The sequence below is a fragment of the Acinonyx jubatus genome, chromosome B3, assembly GCF_027475565.1.
Source record: "Acinonyx jubatus isolate Ajub_Pintada_27869175 chromosome B3, VMU_Ajub_asm_v1.0, whole genome shotgun sequence".
Taxonomy (NCBI): Eukaryota; Metazoa; Chordata; class Mammalia; order Carnivora; family Felidae; genus Acinonyx; species Acinonyx jubatus.
The window spans coordinates 91811258-91831508 of record NC_069386.1 but is presented as its reverse complement, the minus strand read 5'-3'; the positions used below and the strand labels follow the sequence as shown (position 1 = coordinate 91831508).

Sequence of the window (20251 nt, the reverse complement as noted above, 5' to 3'; positions counted from 1 at the left end):
TTGGACCTTAGGGGCTATGAGATAGTGGGTCTGAGCCTTGAAGATGAACTACAAGTTTTAAAAGCTGATCAAGAAGTTAGGTCAATTGGCATAACAGTCAGAAACAAGAATGAAGACACTAACCAGTCTATGCATCACCAAGCAGGACTCCAGGCTTCACTCCAGTTGATCTTTGAAGAGTCTCAGGTACCCCCCAGGCTAAATATTACATCTGGGCATCATGCCATCTTGGCCCTTAATAAATGCCACTGCAAACACTGCAGTGTGGTCACTCACTGTGGATTCAGATGAGTTAGCAAAAAAGAAACCAAATCTGTCTTAGCATCTCATTTCTTCATTCCCAATTTAGTTCCTAGGAATCATCTCAGCACAGGGAGGAGATGGAGGCAGCAGGACTACAGTGAAATTTTAGGCATTCCTGCCTCCTGGAGGGGAAGGAGATGGAATATTGTGCTTTTCTTTGAGTGACAGGGATCTTCAGGTGGCAGAATTAGGTCAAGATATTTTCAGGGTGGTAACTATTTAGAGAAACAGGTATTTGACAGACCACAATTGCAAACAGAGATTTGGAAAATCAAACCGTTTCCTGTTTATTTCCTAATAATTTGAGACTCTTTTGTAAACTGGTTCCATCTCAAATCTTTGACTTCAGGTTGGCTTCAGTGCAGCTTCTAGGTAGCTTTATGTAGCTTCTTTTATTCTCATAAAATTTATCAGAAACAAAAATTGCCAGTCCTACAAATTGGTGCTACAGCAAATCTTGATTCCAGCTTTAGCCTGATGTTCAATATGCTCCATCATTTTGTTTCTCTCTCAAGTCAGCCTTCATGTCTTCTATTAATGCTATTCCAAAATGTAATCACTCTTCTCACAGAGGAATTATAGTGAAGATTAAATATTTCAATACTCCTAGCTCACCCTTAACACATGATCTCTCTTCTTATATCATAGCCAAAAATATAAACCATGAGAAGATTTCAACTTCAAGGCTATTCCTTACGTAAAAATCCTCATGCATCTCTACCAACCACTCCTTCCTTCCTTACAGCTACTTATTCTAAAAGAAATGTCCCTCCATTTGTATCAGCTTGATAATTCATCAGCATTTTCCCTAAGAAAAAAAATCCTACTTAAGTCAAAGTCAAGTCTTTCCAACCTTGGGGGGAAAACATTTCTTTAGCCCTAGAAGTTCTTCTTGCTCTCTCTTTCCTTTCTTTAGACATTTCTTGAGTGCAGAAGAGGGAAAGAGTCTCTGTGACTATCTCCATGCATTTCCACACAAATGTTCCCTAACCTACTGTAACTGAGTTTCTGCCCTACTGAAGACGTGTGGTCCCCCAAGGCTTCGTTGTTGCTAAATCCAAAGACTGTACTATAGCTAGCCCTTATCACATTTGTCTTTGGGGCAGCATTTGACAATAGAGAGAACCTTATTCAAATTGTGAATCTATAATAATAATAGCAACTACCATTTACTGAGTACTTAATATATGGCAGCCCCTGTCTGTTTTATACATATTACCCTATTTAATTGTCACAATAATTATGTCTCATAAATGAAAAAATGGAGGTAAAGTAACTCACCAGAGGATGAATATAGAGTAAAAGAAAGAACTGGGATTGCTATCAAGGTTTCTCTGAATCCAAAATCCATTCTCTTAATGAGTATGCTGTTTTCAGATGTATATAACGAGCTGCCTACTGGCCAATCCCACATGGATGCTACACAGGAACTTCAAAATCACTATGTCCAAAACCAAACATATCTTTTTAGCCCGAGACCAATACTTTTTCTGATACTATTTACTTCTATAAATGGTGCCATTATCCATCAAATTGCCAAACCAGAAATAAGAAAGTTTAGTTTTAAAATTTTCCATCTCCTTGGGTGCCTGGGTGGCTCAGTCAGTTAAGCGTCTGACTTCAGCTCAGGTCATGAGTTTGAGCCCTGCATAGGGCACTGTGCTGACAGCTCAGAGCCTGGAGCCCGCTTTGGATTCTGTATCTCCCTGTCTCTCCGCCCCTCCCCTGCTTATGCTCTGTCTCTCAAAAAAATAAAATAAAATAAAATAAATAAAATAAAATAAAATAAAATAAAATGAAATAAAATAAAATAAAATAAAATAAAACAAAACTTTACATCTCCCAGGTCCCACATAAAACTGGCCATTTAATTCTGTCAACTGCACTCCTTTAATCTCTCTTCTATCTGTCCATCCTCACTTTCAAAGTTTGGGTTTAGGCTCTTATCATGTCTTACCTTGACTGCTACAAAATCTTCTGAAATGGTTTTTCCCTTCTACAATGTCATACCATTCTAATCAGTTTCCACATAGAGCCAAAGTGTCATTCTAAAATCCAAATGCTAGTAAGAATGTTTAGAAACTCAATCACTCATACATTGCTGGTGGAACTGTAAAATGCTACAGCCACTCTGGAAAATAATTTGCAGTTTCTTAAAAAAACTAAACATACACTCACACTTACCATATGATCTAGATATTACACTCATGGGGATTTGTCCCAGAAAAATGAAAATAAATCCCTCAAAATCTGTAAATGATTGTTTATAACAGTTTCTTTGTAATGCCAAAAAACTGGAAATAACTAAAATCTCCATAAATATATGAATAGGTAAACAAACTGTAGGTATATATATATATATATATATATATATATATATATATATATATATAAATGAACAAACTATTGATACAGCTTGAATAGATCTCAAGGCATTATGTTGGGTGGGAAAAAAGAGTCAATCTCAAAACCTCAGAACATGTTGTATAATGATTCTGTTTATATACACTCTTGAAATGACAAAATTACTGAAATAGAAAACATATCAGTGGTGTCAGGGTTTGGAATTGTTGGGCAGGGAGGTGGTGGGGGCAGGTATGGGTATAACTATACAGATTAGAATGAGGGTGATCTTCCTGGTAATTAAATAGTTTTGTTTCTTTTTTTTTAATGTTTATTTATTTATTTTGAGAGAGAGAGAGAGAGAGAGAGAGGGAGAGGTAGAGCAAGCACAACAGTAGGGGAGGAGCAGAGAGAGAGGGAGAGAGAGAGAGAGTCCCAGGCAGGCTCCAGGCTGACAGTGAAGAGGCTGATGTGGGGCATGATCTCACCACCTGTGAGATCATGACCTGAGCCGAAATCAAAAGGCAGAAGCTCAACCAACTGAGTCACCCTGGTTCCCCTTCAGTTTTTTCTTGATTGTAGTGGTTGTTACACAAATCTACAGATAGGATAAATTGACATAAAGCTATATGCATTTATATCACTGTCAAATTTCCATTTGGATATTGTACTATCCTTATAATTATATAAGATGTAACCACTGGAGGAAAATAGACAAAGGGTACTCAGGGACTCTCTGCGCTACCTTTGCAACGTCCTATAAATCTCTAGTTACTTTTAAATGAAAAGCTAAAAGTAAACTAAAATAGCAGTTTAAGCTTTCAATAAGTTGTAGTAAAAGAAAATAAGGTGATTAAAATATCTAATTTGTCCCCACTTATGGGCAGAGTATACCTGAGCCATACTATCTTTTTAAAGTTGATCTCTTTTCTATTATTTGCCAGAAGACTTCATTGAGTCATGCTTCTTCTATTTGCATCAATATTTGTTTAGTTTTTTATTTCCTGCATTAGGAAATGATCATCTTCACATTGCAGCCAAGGGGATCTCTTTAAAACAATCTGACCTTGTCATTCTCTTACTTAAAACCATTCAGTGTCTTCACTTTTTCCTTAGAGTTCTTAACAGGCTCCTTCAAAATGATCAGACTCTTAACTCCCTCTTTAACTTTATCCACCACCACTCTTCTGGATCTTTTATCCTTTAAGTCTTTAAACAAACCATTACATTCTTTCCGTCTCGGTGTCATCATCCTAGATGATCCTTCTGCCAGGAATTTTTCCCTTCCTTCTCCTAGTTAACTCCTAACATTCTTTAGGTGTCAGCTTAAATAATATTGCCTCATGGAAGGCTATCTTGATCCATTAACATAATAAAATGACCTGCAGTATGGTTTTCCTACTGCTGTGCGATATGAAATTATTTTAGTGGTATATAAGATTTTAATTCTGTATTTATTTTCTTGTCTTAATAGCAAACATGAGATTTGTAGATTAGGACTTACTATTACTACTTAGAGCAATAACCACATTAGTGTCCCAAGATCCATTTTCCCTGTATGAAGTGATGTGATAACAGCCAGATGGTTATTTCTGCACCTATACAAACAGGGTTCTTAATATCCCTGAAATTATGAATCTGAGAGCTTATATAACAACTGCAACACTGCTACACCCTCATCTCCTGAGAGAAGAAGAAACTTTATCTCCCTAAGGTAAACAAATCATGTGGAACAGAAACAGATGCCTCTGTATTTCATTCCCTTAAAATGTGAGGAACAAATGGAACTGGTAGAAGAAGACATTCTTTATCTTTATTACAAGACAATTTTCTTTACTCAAAAAGCCTGATCAAGCAAAAATGGCAAAACAGGTAATTCCAAGAGTCCAATTTTTTTTTACATCAAACAATCAAATTGTTAGAAAATGCTTTGTCAGTACTCTGGAAAATAGTCAAAAGTTTATAGCAACCAAGAAAATGTCAAATTAAAAAGGAGGCAACTTAAAAGTAGTAGCAAAATTTTATGAGAAACATTTTTAATTGCCATTCCTAAATTCTCCTTCCTGGCTAGGTAGCAGTCTTGAAGACAGAATCCCACATTCCAAGAATGGGACCCCAGTGTCTTGCTCCAGAGAGAGCAGAACAGACTTCATTCTCAAAGAATTGTGTTTGTCTGTTCCCAACTGTCTGGGTGCTACTTGAAAAAATGATGCAAGGGGCCTGCCTTTGATTTGCTTAAGTTGGAAGTCAGTCAGCACAGAAAAATGGCCACACATTCCTCAAAAAATTGTCAGAAAAAAATGAACAACATACCATTGCCTGGAGCAAAAGATTACTGTTGAGGCAAATAGTAGGTGCACTGAAAGAATGGAAGGAAAAGCTGGGAAAAGAGTTTCTTTGGAAAATTGGGACATTCAAAAATGCCTGCATATACTGGGTAATTTAGAAAGACACATACAGTCCTAGGGCAGAATGCATGTGCAGAAATGACCTGAGAAGACCTTGAGCTTTCACCTCTGATGAAATTTTATTTTATTTTTTTTAACACTTATTTTTCATTCTATTCTAGTTCCTGGTGATCATGGAAATCTCTGTCAAACACTAGATAAACACAAGCTAAAGAAACAGATACTTCAGATATCACACATAACAAAGAATACGAACATTACAAAAATAGTGTCCAAAAAAATCTCTAAACAAGCAAACAGCTACAGCCCAAAGCAAACAGCTACAGAAACAAAAACAAATCCTGATGAGGGAAAAGAATCTGTTACCAGAGTTAGCACATTTTTTAAAGTTTATTTATTTATATTTAGAGAGAGAGAGAGAGAGAGAGAGAGAGAGAGAGAGAGAGAGAGAGAGAAAGGGAGAGCACGCACGGGGGAGGGGCAGAAAGAGAGAGGGAGAGAGAGAAAATCTAAAGCAGGCTTTACACTGTCAGCATGGAGCCTGATGCAGGGCTCAAACTCACAAACTGTGAGATCATGACCTGAGCCTAAGTCAGACAAATTAACCAACTGAGCCACCTAGGCATCCCCAGAGATAGTACATTTTAATATTCAAATGTCGAGTTTCTAACAGAAAAATGACAAAGCATGTAAAGAAACAAGAAATTATGGCCCATTCACAAGAGAAATTAACAGAAGTTATCCCTGAGGAGACACAGACATTGGACTTACTAGACAAAAATTTTAAGTCAACTGTTCAAATTGCTTAAGAAAACCATAGACAAAGAGTGAAAGGAAACCAGCAGAATAATCTCTCGACAAACAGAAAACATCAGTAAAGTGACAGAAATTATGAAAAGGAACCAAACATAAGTTGTGAAGCTGAAAAGTATAACAACTGAAATGAAAAATTCACTATAGGTTTTCAATAGCAGATTTATGCAGGCAGAAGAAAGAATGGGTGAACCTGAACATAGGCCAATTGAAAGTATCCAGTGTGAAGAACATAAAGAAAAAAGAATGAAGAAAAATAAACAGAACCTAAGATATCTACAGGAACCATCAAGTACATCCACATATTCATTATGGGAGGCCCTGAAGGAGAGAAGAAAGAATGGTGAAGAAAGAATATTTCAAGAAATAGTTAGAAACTTTGACACCACAAGCAAAGGCAACAAAAGCAAAAATAAACAAGTGAGACTACATCAAACTAAAAAGCTTCTGCACAGCAAAGAAAGCCATCCATGAAACGAAAAAGCAACCTACAGAATGGGAGAAAATATTTGTGAATCATAAACCTCATAAAGGATTAATATCCAAAATATATGAAGAATTCACACAACTCAAAAGCAAAGCAAAACTCCATAATCTGATTTAAAAATGGGCAGAGGGACTGAATAGACATTTTTTCCAAAAAGACATAGAAATGGCCAACAGGTACATGAAAAGAGATTTAACATCACTAATCCTCAAGGAAATGCAAATGAAAACCACAATGAGATATCACCTCACACCTGTCAGAATGGCTATCATCAAAAAGACAAGAGGGGAACCTGGGTGGTTCAGACAGTTAGGCATCCAACTCTTGATCTTGGTTCAGGTCATGATCTCATGGTTTGTGAGTTCGAGCCCTGCATCAGCCTCAGCATTGACAGTGCAGAGCCTACTTGGTATTCTCTCTCTCCCTCTCTCTCTCTGCCTCTCCCCCAGTTGTGCGTGCACACGCACGCTCTCTCTCTCTCTCTCTCTCTCTCTCTCTCTCAAATAAACTTAAAAAATTGTTTAAAGACAAGAGATAACAGGTGTTGGCAAGGGTGTGAAGAAAGGGGAATATTTGTGTACTGCTGTTGAGATTGTAAACTGGTGCAGTCACTAAAAAAAAATAATAATAATACAGAGATTGCTCCAAAAATTAAAATAGAACTACTATATGATCCAGCAATTGTACCACTGGGTATATATCTGAAGGAAATGAAATCACTATCTCAAAAAGATATATGCATTCCCATGTTCACTGCAGCATTATTAACAATAGCCAAGATGGTAACAACCTAAGTGTCCACTGACGAATGAATGGATAAAAGATGTGGCATGTATGTTATATGTAATATATATACACATATATATTATATTATATATAAATAATATGTATAATATATAAATAATATATATGATAATATTCAGCCATAAAAGAAGAAAATACTGCCATTTGCAACAACATGGATGGACCTTGAGGGCATTATGGTAAGTAAGAATGGCCAGGCAGAGAAAGACAAAAACTTTATGATTTTATTTTAATATGAAATTTAAAAACAAAACAAAATAAGAAGATGTGGTAGGTATATGACCTGAAGTTGGACAATTAACCAACTGAAAAGAGGAAAATCCTGTCATTTGGAGCAACATGGATGGACCTTGAGGGCATTATGCTAAGTAAAATAACCCAGGCAAAGAAACACAAAAACTATATGATTTTATTTTAACATGAAATTTAAAAACAAAACAAAATAAAAACAAACTCATAGGTATGGAGAACAGATTGGTAGTTACCAGAGGCAGGGGTGGGGATGTGTAAAATGGGCAAAGGTGGTCAAAAGGTACAAACTTCCAGTTATAAGATAAATAAGTCCTAAGGATGAAATGTACATCATGGTGACTGTAGTTAATAATACTTATTCTATATTTGAAAGTTGGTAATAGAGTAGATCTTAAAATTTCTCATGACAAGAAAAAAATGCAACTGTGTACTGATGGATGTTAACCAGACATATTGTGATCATTTTCCAATATATACATATATCAAATCATTATGTTGTACATCTGACACTAATATAATGCTATATATCAATTATATCTCAATCCAAAAAAATTAATCAAATTTTTTTTTAAGATTTTAGAGTAATCACTACATCCAAAGTGGCTTGCATTCACAACCCTGAGCTCAAGAGTGGCAAGCTTTCCCAACTGAGCCAGCCAGGTACCCCTAAAAAATTGTTTATTAAGCCTTTGAGTCAAGGCCATCTTTTTCCCAGGCAGCCTCCACAATAATGGATTCCAGGATCTGCCCATTTCAAGACACCTCTGATGGGTTACCCCAAGTCTCCCTATTGGGTTAGCCAATACTTTGTCAAATATGCATTGCAAGCTTAGGCTCCCTCTGTCCAATTCTGCTTCCTTCTCCCTTTTTCTTTCACAAATGTCACATCTGCATCAAAGTCTGAAGATTTATCAGGCCCAATCCTTCTCACTCTCCCTTAAGCCTCACAGGTATTATCTCCCAATAAATCTCATGTACTCCTAAATCCATCGTACCATCAGCTTCTTGCAGGATCTGTCCTGATATATCTCGACAGCACTTATTACAATTTTTTAATGATATGTTTGTAATATTGACTCTATCACATAGCAATCTCTGGAAGTTTTTTCCACTGAAGGGTCCTCCTCTCACACAGCCTGGATAACCTCTCTTTTGACTGCATCCTCATCTCTCCTCCAGGCCCCGACATAGCAGTAACTTAGTATTCTATAGTTGCACCTTACAAAAGGGAACACAGCTGAGAGAGTGAGAAGAGTCTAAACTTCTTACAAGTGTAGGATAGGGCTATATCTGACAAGTGTAGGATTTCTCAACCCTTGGCACTATCAACATTTTAAACTAGATAATTCTTTGTAGTGGAGGGGCTGTCCTGCACATCGTAGGATGTTTAGTAGCATTCCTGTCCTCTACTCACTAGATGCCAGTAGCACTCCTCTCAATTGTGACATTTATGATTTACATGTCTCCAGACATTGCCAAATGTCCCCCCCCCCGAGGTGGGGGAGGGGGTATGCAAAATCACCCCTTGTTGAGAATATTCAGCCTTAAAGAAAGAGCATCTTTTTTCTAATTATCCCCAAAATGCCATATGGTTAATTGTACTGATTGTTCCCTGCTGGAACTTACCATGGTCCTGGGAATATTCTTTCAGGCTAAGCAGACCCAGATGTTTTGGCAGCAGCTCCCACACAGTGTGTGGTTTTCATTCCCTTCCTCCTGTGTCTGTCCCTCGGACCCTAAGTGGGTCTGCATTTGTTTCCATGAATAACAGACTTAAGCCTGGACAGATTGTCCCAGGTGGCTGGCTGTGACTTGGAGAAGCTCTCCCCTCTTGACAGAAACTTAAAGGAGGGCCCAACCAGGGCAGTATGTTGATGTCCCAGTGGACAGATGAACATTGTCCCTTGGCCTGTATGCCTTGTCATCACACTTTGTTATCCACAAACTGTTTTCTCCAGTTTTGTTTGTAAAATCATTAGTCATGCTTATATAAATCCCTGTTGCTGTTCACCCTGGAGTCTGGTACGCACTAGCTACTCCTCAAAAGAAAAATGACTAATTAAAAAAATGAAAGTGTATATTTCTGAGAGTCTACTCTTAATATTTCAAGGTTCCTATTCTGGCTGAATGTGTGAGACATGGCCATCTCCATATCAGGCATAAAAACCTTTTATACTTCTATTTCTGATGCTTTGGAATATGAATGCCTATCCCCTCAAAGTCTCTCTGTCACACAAAATGCATTTCATACACTTTCATACATGTCATTTAACAGGTATCTTAAGTGTAGCTTTTCCCAGAAATCTGGTACAAATTCATGTCCAGCCATTTTCTCATTATGCTGCACAGACAGAAACTTCATTTTATCTATCTAAATTTGCTTTCCTCTCCTCGCCGAAACTGGTTTCTTCTCCTTACTTGCATTCATTTGCACGTTTTTAATTATTTCGGATTCTGAATATTGTGTGTACAAGACTTAGTGGTTACAAGATTTAGACGAGGGGATTGCGAAAGTCACTTTAAAAAATCAATCCTTTATAACCATTTCAGTCCGGTGTTAACGGAGAAATGCGATATATGGTTCTAGGATGCTAAGGAATTTTCTTAGATGAGGCATAAACTCTCCTGTCCCGTTCTGACTTGTTGGGGAGCGGGGCGGAGTTAATGGAGAGAAGATGCAGGATCGGAGCTGGAAGGGGTTTAGGACTGAAAACATTCATTACTCCTCTGGCTCCTACTTCTCCGCCCCCAACACTGAAACAAGGCGCCCTGTAAGATGCTTCCAGCCAGCGAATGCTTCTTGCCAGGGCGCTGAGGCGGAAGATGCACAACACTCCGCGGTGGTTAGAGTACAGAATCACTGGGTGCAACCAATCTAAGGCAGGCTCAGTCTAAGTGACACTGTCACAAACTGCTTTGCAACCTGAGTCGTCAAGATTAAAACTTTTAGGATTCGAAAAGATGAGGTTCAAAAAACATCACACTTCTTGGGGAAATAGTTCAGACTAAACATCCCATGGCAAGTTTAACTTTGCATTCAGTACATTATCCTCTCAAGAACAAAACGTTCTTTCTCGTTCTCAAATATCTGGCAGCCAGGGAGGGCTAAAAGCTCTCCGACGAACTCGGCAAGCTGTTCCTTCACACAGATAAGCAACGCGAAGATACACCACGGGCTACCAAACCAGTAGGGTAGAAGAGTGGCCGAGAAAAGCCAAACTTAAAAAACCGCAGTAGCGCCGAAGAACGCAGCGGACGTCTGACGTAAGCCTTCCTGTCGCAGAGCATAACGGGAGGAGCGGCGGAACGCGCTGGTGGCGCGCGCCCTCTGTAAACGAAAAGAATTCTGCGGAAGACTATAGCGGTGCTCTCGATTCTCGTGGCAGCTTGGGGTTACCCACCTGTTGTGGAAACAGCACTGCGCACGCGGTGCGGGCCGCCTCCCCTCCCCCCCGCCAGTTTTCTTGAGTCGCACGGTGACGCCATTACGGAGCGCGCCAATCAGGGCTGGCTGGAGGGCGGGCTCTTCAAATTTGAATTCCGAAACTTGTGTCAGGGAGCCTCGCTGAGGAAGTGAGGGTCACCTGTGGCCGGACTACGGGGGGCTGGAGCCGACTTGGGCCAGAGGGCGAGCCCTGGGGCGCCCGGCCCACCCCCACGCGAAGCCAAGCCCGGACTGCCGCCTTCTAGCTCTATCAGGCCCTTCACCCAAGGTATGCACTCCTTGCTCTGCTTCCCTCGCCCCCTGCCATCGGTCCGCCTCTGGCGCTGAGGGTCCCAGCCCATCAACATTCTCGGTCCGCGTAGACTTCTGTAAGTTTTTAGCTTTGGTAGGAGTTTCACGACTACTCACTCATCCGTTGTATACATATTTGTTGCGTGTCTACTGCAGTTATCAAGAGAGTAGACCACTATTCGTTCAGATTCGTTTTGTAAGTGAACGCTGTAGGCCTTTGTTCTAAAATCACTTCTAGCAAGAAAAACTTTACGTTAGAATGATTTGTGTGCGTCACTGCCCTGGGACCCCAAGATCCACAGTGCTATAGAAACAGTTGATCCATCGAGCTCATGTTTTTTTCTGGTTAAATTTCACATTGGTTGCAAACACATGTGGATATTAATAAAATTATTTAGAAAATGGAGGGCCCTTCATCCTCCTCTTCAAAGTTAAACACTGTTTACAATTTGGTATGATTCCAGATATTTCCGCCTATGCTTTCGCTCGTGTGTGTTTACTGAAATGCAATTGTACGTCCTGTTCTGCTTCCTTTTTAATATATCCTAACTATATTCTGTCAGTACATATACAGGCATGTATCTTTTTATTGAATATACAGAATTCGGTTGTATGGATGTAGCAGAATTTCATCCCATAGTGGTGAAGATCTAGATTATTTATAATATCTCCAGTAAGTCAGTGAATATCCCTGTATAGTGCTTGTTTAAGAACTTGGGCTTGGCAGTCAGACTTAGGTCCTGCTCTGAATCGTCAGTGGAACCTTGGGCACCTGTGCTTTAGTTTCCTCATCTTCAGAACTCTTAAGATTATTTGCTGTAAGGTTATGTAGTGTCTGACATATATGCAGTAAATATCCACTGTTATTACTACTTACATATATTTGAATTCTTATGTAGTAGTTTCTGTAAGAAAAAAATTTAGAAGTGGAATTTCTTGATCAACAGCATGCACACCTGTATTTTGAAATTAATCTTTACCAATCTGCTGAACTTAAGAACTTCCACTGTTTAGTTTGTTTAGTTTCACTTATTAGTGAAATGAAGTGTCATTTGACTCCCTAGGTGGCCTTTTGTATTCTTTAGTAATTGCCTTTCGTGCCTTTTGGCCATTTTCTGTGTTGATCATTTTTAAAATTGATTCATTGGTTTCTTTGAATGTTATTTATATTATATGTCAAGTGCTGGGTCCCCCCACCCCCCACCCCAAGTGTTATCATTTGCCAGTTAACTTAAAATTAGTTTCATTTTTCCCACCTCCACCTCCCAGTTTTGGTTGGTGTTCTTTGGGATTTTTGACTCTTTCCATTATAGTAATAATTCAATTACTGCTGCTACCACGACAGTAAATTCCTAGAAAAACTTTTCATGTAATTTTGGGAAAAAGAGTAACAGTTACATTCAGAATCATTCATATCCATGATAATAACAGTTGTTTAGCCTTACTTATATATTTACATATGTTGTAAGTGCTCATAGCTAGATTTTCATTTAATGATTTTCCATGCTTGTCTTTATTTCAATAAATAGCAAATTTTTCTTCGTACATCAGCATTTGCCAACATTCAGAGTAAATGACAAAGATCAGATTTTTCAAATAGTTTTAAGCACTTAGTGAAGCACAAGCATAACGTTTTAGAATTCACCTTCCCTTCTCTAGTCCAAAAAGGAACTAACAGTTTCTTAGTAGCAATCTTTTGTTAGGTCAAGTATGTTTGGCCTTCAGGATACTGTTTTCCTCAACCTAGGAATGCCTGTCACTTGAATTCGCATCTTCTAACATGTGTCTCTTCTATCAGAGTCTGAGCATCATAATCTGTTTTCTCTGTTTTGCTCTTTTTTAACCAGGAGGAGAATGGGGCTTTGAGTGTTTGGCCTCTAACAAGTGATTTCTTGTTTTCTTCTGTATCTGTTCTGCAAAGCTATAGGTCAGAAAATTCTAGGTAATTTTTTTCCCTCTACATCCTCTCTTTTACCAGCCACACTGAAACCACAGACAACTGTTGCCAACTCTTTGGGCTTCTGCTGAGTTGCTATTTATAACATAATGGGAAATAGGGGCTCCTAGGAATCTTCTGTGTCTTTTTTGGAGACGGGGGTGGAATTTGAGGTTTTTCAGAATCTTGACCACTCATCTCCATGCTATAACATGCTTGAATTGGGAGGGAAGAGGTTGGGCAACATGCAAGAGGAGTTATATGCTGGTTCTTTAAGTCTTTCAGTAGGACCGTAGTTATCTGCCTTTAGATGAAAAAACTAATGTGTATGTCTACTACAGATTGGTCCTGTGTTCAGTTCCACTAATTTATTTGTATTTTGTAATTCTGTTGAGCATTTCCTTAGGTTGTGAAGAATTAAGATTTTATAAGCCTGCACATACTTTGCCATTTTTTTGTGTGTGTGTGTGTGCACTTGGCTCAATTTATTCACTTTCGATTTTGAGAGTTTAAAGTGAACTGCGAGTAAGTATTTTAACTCCCAGAACAGGATTCTTATCACTCACACATTGCCAAACACATGAATCTATACGTTAGTACATATTTACTGAATTAACATTTTGTGGAAGAGTTCAGTGATTTTTGTGTCACAGGGCTAGACCCAAGATAGCCTGCTTTGTCAGTTCTTGTTATTGAGGATTATTTCTTTTTTCTCTTAAAAACTATTGGATAAAATGCTATTTGTATATGAATTTTGATCTTGCATATTTCTCACAGAAGTTACTTAAATAAAGATATTTGAGTCTTTGATATGACTACATTAATATTTTCTGTGGTAGGCTTTTTATGTTTATATGATGTCAAAGACTAGTTAGAATAGTTGTAAATTCAGCAATAGGAGATGCAGTAAGGTGAAATTAGTAAGTTCCAAGCACCTTGCGTGGAAATGTTTTATTGACTAAGTATTACAGAATGCAACTGTATGGTTCATCACCTAGAATCTTAATTTCTAGGTGTGGGAAATAAAATGTGTTTATAAAAGCAAACTAAAACAAGTCTAAGACCATGTATGCTCAAGTACATGATTGCCTGTAAAAATTGTAAATAGAATTAACTTTTAAAAATAATGAGTATAATTTACTTTTGATTTGAGGGTATTTCAACTAAAACCTCGTAGTTAAAATGTTCTGCAGCATAACAAAATCAAGATTGGGGATGATTTAACTAAAAAATTGAATGAATTTTTCAGCTTTCATTAAGACATATCATCATAGTTGCTGCCTTAAATTTAAGTGCCTAAAGGGAAAAGTTATGTTTGTGAAATTTAATCCTTTATAGTCTAATATAGTACCATATGCAGATGTAATTTAATGCTTTTTGATGTAAATATTAGATTGGAATCTCCAGGACTTGAGGTTCAAGTATATTTAAAAACCAGGTACTCAATATTCAATTCTTAGTGTTCTTAAGTAGATGATTTGATGAATGCTGCTTTTTTTAGAGAAGTAAATTTAAAGACCAAACTGCTCATCTAAAATAATAATAAAATGAGTCTTTAACAAAAATATAAAACCTTAGATTTGTGAGCTATAGATTATCCAGTGTTGTTATGAACCACTTAAGCCTTAGTATAATATTATTATGGAAAGCAAATAATCTTTTTTGCATCAAAGCATGATAAAGGTTGATTTCACATTGAACTACAGGTTCCTCTGGGCCCCTGCTGAAAGTCTCCTATCCTGAAAATTGTGGTTAAGTGCATTATCTGTTAGAGAAAACTTGTTGCTACTGTTTATCAAGATGATTGCAACACCTTTGAAACATCCAGGAATTCATTTGTCTTCAGACACATCTTCCCAAAGAAGAAATATGCCTATGCATGCAGTCTTTTTTGACAGCATTCCTGCAGGCACACTTACTCCTGTAAAAGATTTGGCAAAATATCAGAACCCCTCTTTAAAATTGAATGACCATGAAAAAACTCATTTCCTAGAAATGACAAATTTTAATAATAAAAAAATATTTCATTCTACCATGCTAGCAGAGACTACCTCCTCTAACAGCTCTCTTGATATCAGTGTTATAAAGCCCAACAAGGATAGATTAAAAAATAAAGCAAACTATGAATCACCAGGAAAAATATTTCAAAGAATGAAAGAAAAAGTACTGCGTGACAAGCAAGAACAAGCGTCAGGCAACAGTAGTTTGTTGGAACCACTGAAAAGTGAAAAGAAAATTTTCACTCCCAAAGGAGATGAGAAAAGAGTATTGCAGAATACCTGCGTCTGTGAAGAAAAGGAAAACAACAAATCACTCCAATCAGATAACATTTCACCAAGAGGTTAGTTTTATTATGTGTTGGTTGAAAAGCTATAATGTGTTATTTTTATTATGTCTTATACTGTTGTGGGTACTCAGGATATAAGAGTGAACAAAGTGGACAAAAATCCCAGCCCTAACACGTTCACATTCAGGTTGTGGGAGAGACAAATTTAAATTAGTAGTTTTTATGGTACAATAGAAGAGAAGTGCTATGGAAAAAAAAGCAGAGCAAGGATGATGGGGACAGTTGGAGTAGGTTGTAATTTTCCATGTGGTGATCAGGGTATGGTTCAATGAGAAGATGACATTTGAACCAAAACATTGAAGTAGGTGATAGATAGATACAGATGGATATCTTGGAGGAATTGGGAAGGATGATCCAGACAAAGTAACAGCTGGTACAAATGCCCTGAAATAGGAGCATTCCTCAAATTCAAGGACCAGTTATGAGATTAGTAAATCATAGAGTGAGTGCACAGAGGTGGGGAAGGGGGGCTAATTAAGGGTCAGATAATGTAGAGTGTTATAGATGAATGTAAGAGTTTGGGCTATTACGTGAGCAAAGTAAGAAATCAGTGGAGGGTTCCAAGCTGATAAGTGACAAGATCTGATTCATTTTAAAAATATCACTCACTGTCAATTTGAAATAGTTACTGTAGTAATCTAGGTGAGAGATGGTGTTAGTTTGGTTTAGGTGGTAGCAGTGAAGATAATACGTGCTTGGATTCTGGGTGTATTTTGAAGGAAGAGCTCATAGGATGTGGAACATAAAAGATATAAAGGGTGGCTGTAGGGTGTTTTCTTGTTGTTTGGTTGGTTCTGGGTTGTTTTTTGGTTTTTTGGTTTTTTGTTTGTTTGTTTGTTTGTTTTTTGCCCGAGTAACTGGAAGGATAGAGTGGTTTAACTGAAATGGAATAGACAGGGCAGGGGGCTCTGTAATTACATTTTTGGTATGTTAATTTTGCTATATCTATTAAAAATTGAAGTGTAGATGTGAATTAACACTTTTGAAAAAATTCGTTGGAATTTAGAGAAGTGGTTCAGGTGAGAAAAATACACTTGGGAATTATTAGCACCTAAATGGTATTTAAAGAGATTAAAGGAGATCATCAAGGAGTAAGTGTAAAAAGAGAAACATTCAGTGATGAATCCTGGAGCACCCCAAAATTTGGAATTTCAAATAAAAGATAGTAGTGAAGACCACGAGAAGAAGATGAGGAAGAAGAAAAACCAAGAGTGATACTTTGGAAGCCAAAGGAACAAAATGCTTGAAGGAAGGAGTCTTTGGCTGTATCTAATGCTGCTAATGAGTGAAGTAAGATAAAGGCTGAGATTTGAATGCTGGATTTAGCAACATGAGGGTCATTGGTGGCTTTAATAAGGGGAGTTTGGTGAAGTGATAGGAGCAAAAACATGATTCAAGAGGGTTCAAGAGAGAATGTGAGGGAGAGAAATTGACCGTGGTGAATATAGATAACTCTTAGAAGAGAGCAGAGAAATATGGGCAGTGTGGTTTTAAAATATTGTTTTTAATGTATGATGAAAGAACATTTTTGTATGCTATTGGAAATGATCCAGTAGGGAAGGAAAAACTAAAATTGGTAGTATGATACCCTTGAGTAGTTGAAAGGGAACGGAATCTAAAAGTGGAGATTTTGGCCTTAGCAAGAAACATAAACAGACCATAAATCAAACAAGAAGATAGGCAGTGTTGTATGGAGAAATAATCTGAAGTACACAGGAAAGTCATCAGCTGAGAGTAAGCATGGGAAGCAGGTATTAAAGTTTGAGGAGGTGGAGGTTTGAATAATGCAGGAGAATGGAAGAGTCTAGGCCTAAATTTGATTTCTTGGGTAACATTAAGGACCTGCTTGAAACTTGTGAGCATGAATTTCAATGAGAGCAATAAATACGGTTATGAGTTTTCCTCCAGCCCTATTTAGCTGCACAGATGCTGCTCAGGAGCAGGCAGAGAGTTGGATTTTATCAGGATTGTAATTTTATCAGATAGGATGAAGAGGACAAAGGTGGTATGTAAGGGCACCATGAAATTTAAGTTATATAGAGAAAAGAGGACCTGAAGGAAATGAGGAAGTATAAAGAAGTGTAGGGTGTTGTTAGGATAGTCGTTGGATTTGAGAGAATAATCTGGAAAGATAGGAAGTGGTCAGAATCTGAGACATTTGAAGTTGAGATTTTTAATGAGTTACAGTAATTGATAAATATGTTTTATATGGATTTATCTCATATAATCCTTTCAGCAGACACTATGGGTAGATGCTCATTTAATAGTCTAGGAAATGGGGCTTACAAAAAGGTTATGTCTGCTCTATGTATGACATATGATAAGCGATGGGCTAAGAATTAATACAGGTGTCTATTTGAAAGCCCATGCTCTTTACTGCACAATAGATGGTGGATATACTGTTGTATTTCAAAGACAGTGTTATATTTTAACACAAAAAGAGTTTTCTAAGGGAGCTTAAGATAGAGGTAGGGGAATACACAAAATCTGATTCATACAGTCTTGGACAAAAGGGAGTAGCAAATGAAATAATGCACATTAAAACATATTTTATTTGTCAAGTGGAACTAGAGAGGAAGAAACAACTCACTGCTTTGAGAATCTGATGACTCTTTCCCCAGAAAATGCACATATATACAAACACAAATTTCATATGTAATTTCAGAGACTTTTTAGATAGTCTGCATGGACTTTGTACTCTAAAATAAATGACCCAGATTCTATAGCATGTTATATCTGATTGAATTACCTGTTTGTCTTTACTACATTGCCTTGCCATTTCTAATAGAATGAGCTAAAGAAATAGAAACTTATCCTTTTATGACACACATCATTATGATAAAAATCTTCGTATTAAGATTTCTAAGACTAAAGCTACATACTTAAGCAAAGTCACCACCAATTTTTTCAATCATAATATTTGAAATTAAACATATAAAATAAAATAATTGATTTTTTCCTCCAGTTTTAAGTCTATTACCTTCCCCTCTTTATGTAAAAGAAACTCAACCATCAAGAAATAAAACTTAAACCATCAAGGATACAAAGTAGAATAAAATGTAAGCAATATTATTAGTCCCTACTTGTCTAGTTGATAAGCCTACCAGATTTTTGCCTTTGAAGGCTTACTAAAGAGATGTCAGAGGGGTATAAATTATGGTTGTGTCTGCTATTGAGTCACAACATTTCAACTTTTAACATATAAGCCACAACTCTTCGGCTGTTCTTTCAGCATTTTAGAAATTTACAGCAACCAGAAGCAGAATCAGAATTTTCAAGACTGGATGGTACTTCATATATAATCTTAAGATATACCTATCTGATTTGTTGCAGCACCAGAATTGTATTCCAGATCTCTAAGCTTCTAAGTCCAGTAATATACTTTTGTCTAGAGCTGACAAGTTATAACATGTAGAGTTTAGAAAAAGTTCTTTCTTGGTGTAATGTAGATAGAATGGGATGAAGGCATGAAAAAATAAAATGAGAAATGGAACTCCTATGTTACAGAAGTGTACTATATTGATCTGATCATTATTGAATGTAACTCTTTAAGACTTTAAGAAGGCTTTTTTTTCTTCTCAATGACTAATATAATTCAATTTCCTCTTTCTTTAAAAAAAAAAAACTCAACCTCAGTGCAAGAAGTTCCTCTAGAATCATCAAATAGTACTTTCGTTCCGATAAAGCAAAAGATTCAATGTCAGCAGGAAAAGAAAGCACCTCTGCATAATTTAACTTATGGTAAAGTGCTTTTTGTTTTGTTCAATGTATAGTTAAATGTTCTGGATAATTATTCTCCGGCGTAGGCAATCCATTTCAGAGAAACACTGGGCAGAAGGGTGGAGCATTCCTAACCTGAAGACTTCTTTCGTATATAAACGGTTTTATATTATTCTGTTTCTCTCTTTTAATTTCATTTGATTCTTCTCTAAATTTTGTTTGGCTTTGTATTTTTTTTGCAGAGATTCCATTTCTGAACCAAGAACATGAAAATGTTTCAGCTGCAGGATTCTCAAACAAGACATTACCTAGAACTCAGTTGGATAAACAAATTCTTCACTCAAAGGAGAATACATTTGTAACCACTAAGTCTAAAAAGGACACCTTTGTTTTAGAAGGTGTTGATTCTATCATTGAAAAATCCCAAAATACCACTGTTGAGACTCTAAATACTAACTGTGTTCCTGTTAAAAATGATGATCAGTTAATGGTTTCTGATAGTAAAGTGGCAACAAAAAGGACTTCACAACAGGAAATTAAGGAAGGAAATGAGAACTCAGTGCCCAGAGAGACCGATCTTCTGGGTTCCATGAATGATACATGTAAAATCGTGCTTGCAACTCCAAGATTTCATATAACAATACCTCAGAAATCAAAAAGAAATGCTTCAAATCGTTCTCTTCCAAGTACACCTCAAACTCTTTCAAATGAAGTTAAAGAAATTAAGGTAGGAAAACTGAAGGCCAATGTACATTTGTGTTTTTACCCTCATTCTTCAAGAGCTTGAGCTCCTAAGCTCTCTCATTAACAGTTTCATGTTTCATTATTATTTAGTGTAGAGGCAGGGTGGTCTAGTGAAAAGTGCAGTGGGTTGAAAGTAAGAGAATCCAAGTGTTAAGTTTTAACTTTGCTCTATTATCAGTTGTATCATCTTCAACGGTTTACTTATTCCCTTTGGGGATGAACACTGAGTTCATTTCTTATTTTTTGTTTATTTGTTGTTGTTGTTTTCCTGATTCTTGGGTACTATTAACAGCTATTAAAAGAGAAAGGTATTAGAGGTGCCTGGGTGGCTTAGTTGGTTAAGTGTCCAACTTTGGCT

The 20251-nt window shown here is 37.2% G+C and overlaps 1 protein-coding gene across 8 annotated transcripts in view; it reads left to right on the top strand.

Annotated features, from left to right (window-relative positions):
- Positions 1 to 10711: 10711 nt before the first annotated feature.
- Positions 10712 to 20251, top strand: part of MIS18BP1 (MIS18 binding protein 1) — a 67462-nt gene continuing 57922 nt past the window's right edge. For 5 of the 8 annotated variants that reach the window (XM_053224433.1, XM_027065660.2, XM_053224431.1 and 2 more), the window contains exons 1-4: positions 10712 to 11123; positions 14789 to 15423; positions 19066 to 19170; positions 19392 to 19876. In XM_053224433.1, coding sequence (XP_053080408.1) covers positions 14883 to 15423; positions 19066 to 19170; positions 19392 to 19876 — 1131 coding nt within the window. In that variant the 5' untranslated portion in view covers positions 10712 to 11123; positions 14789 to 14882. Of the gene's footprint in view, positions 11224 to 11709; positions 11820 to 14788; positions 15424 to 19065; positions 19171 to 19391; positions 19877 to 20251 lie in introns of all 8 variants that reach the window. The other 3 variants (XM_053224430.1, XM_027065656.2, XM_027065658.2) reach the window with 3 other exon arrangements.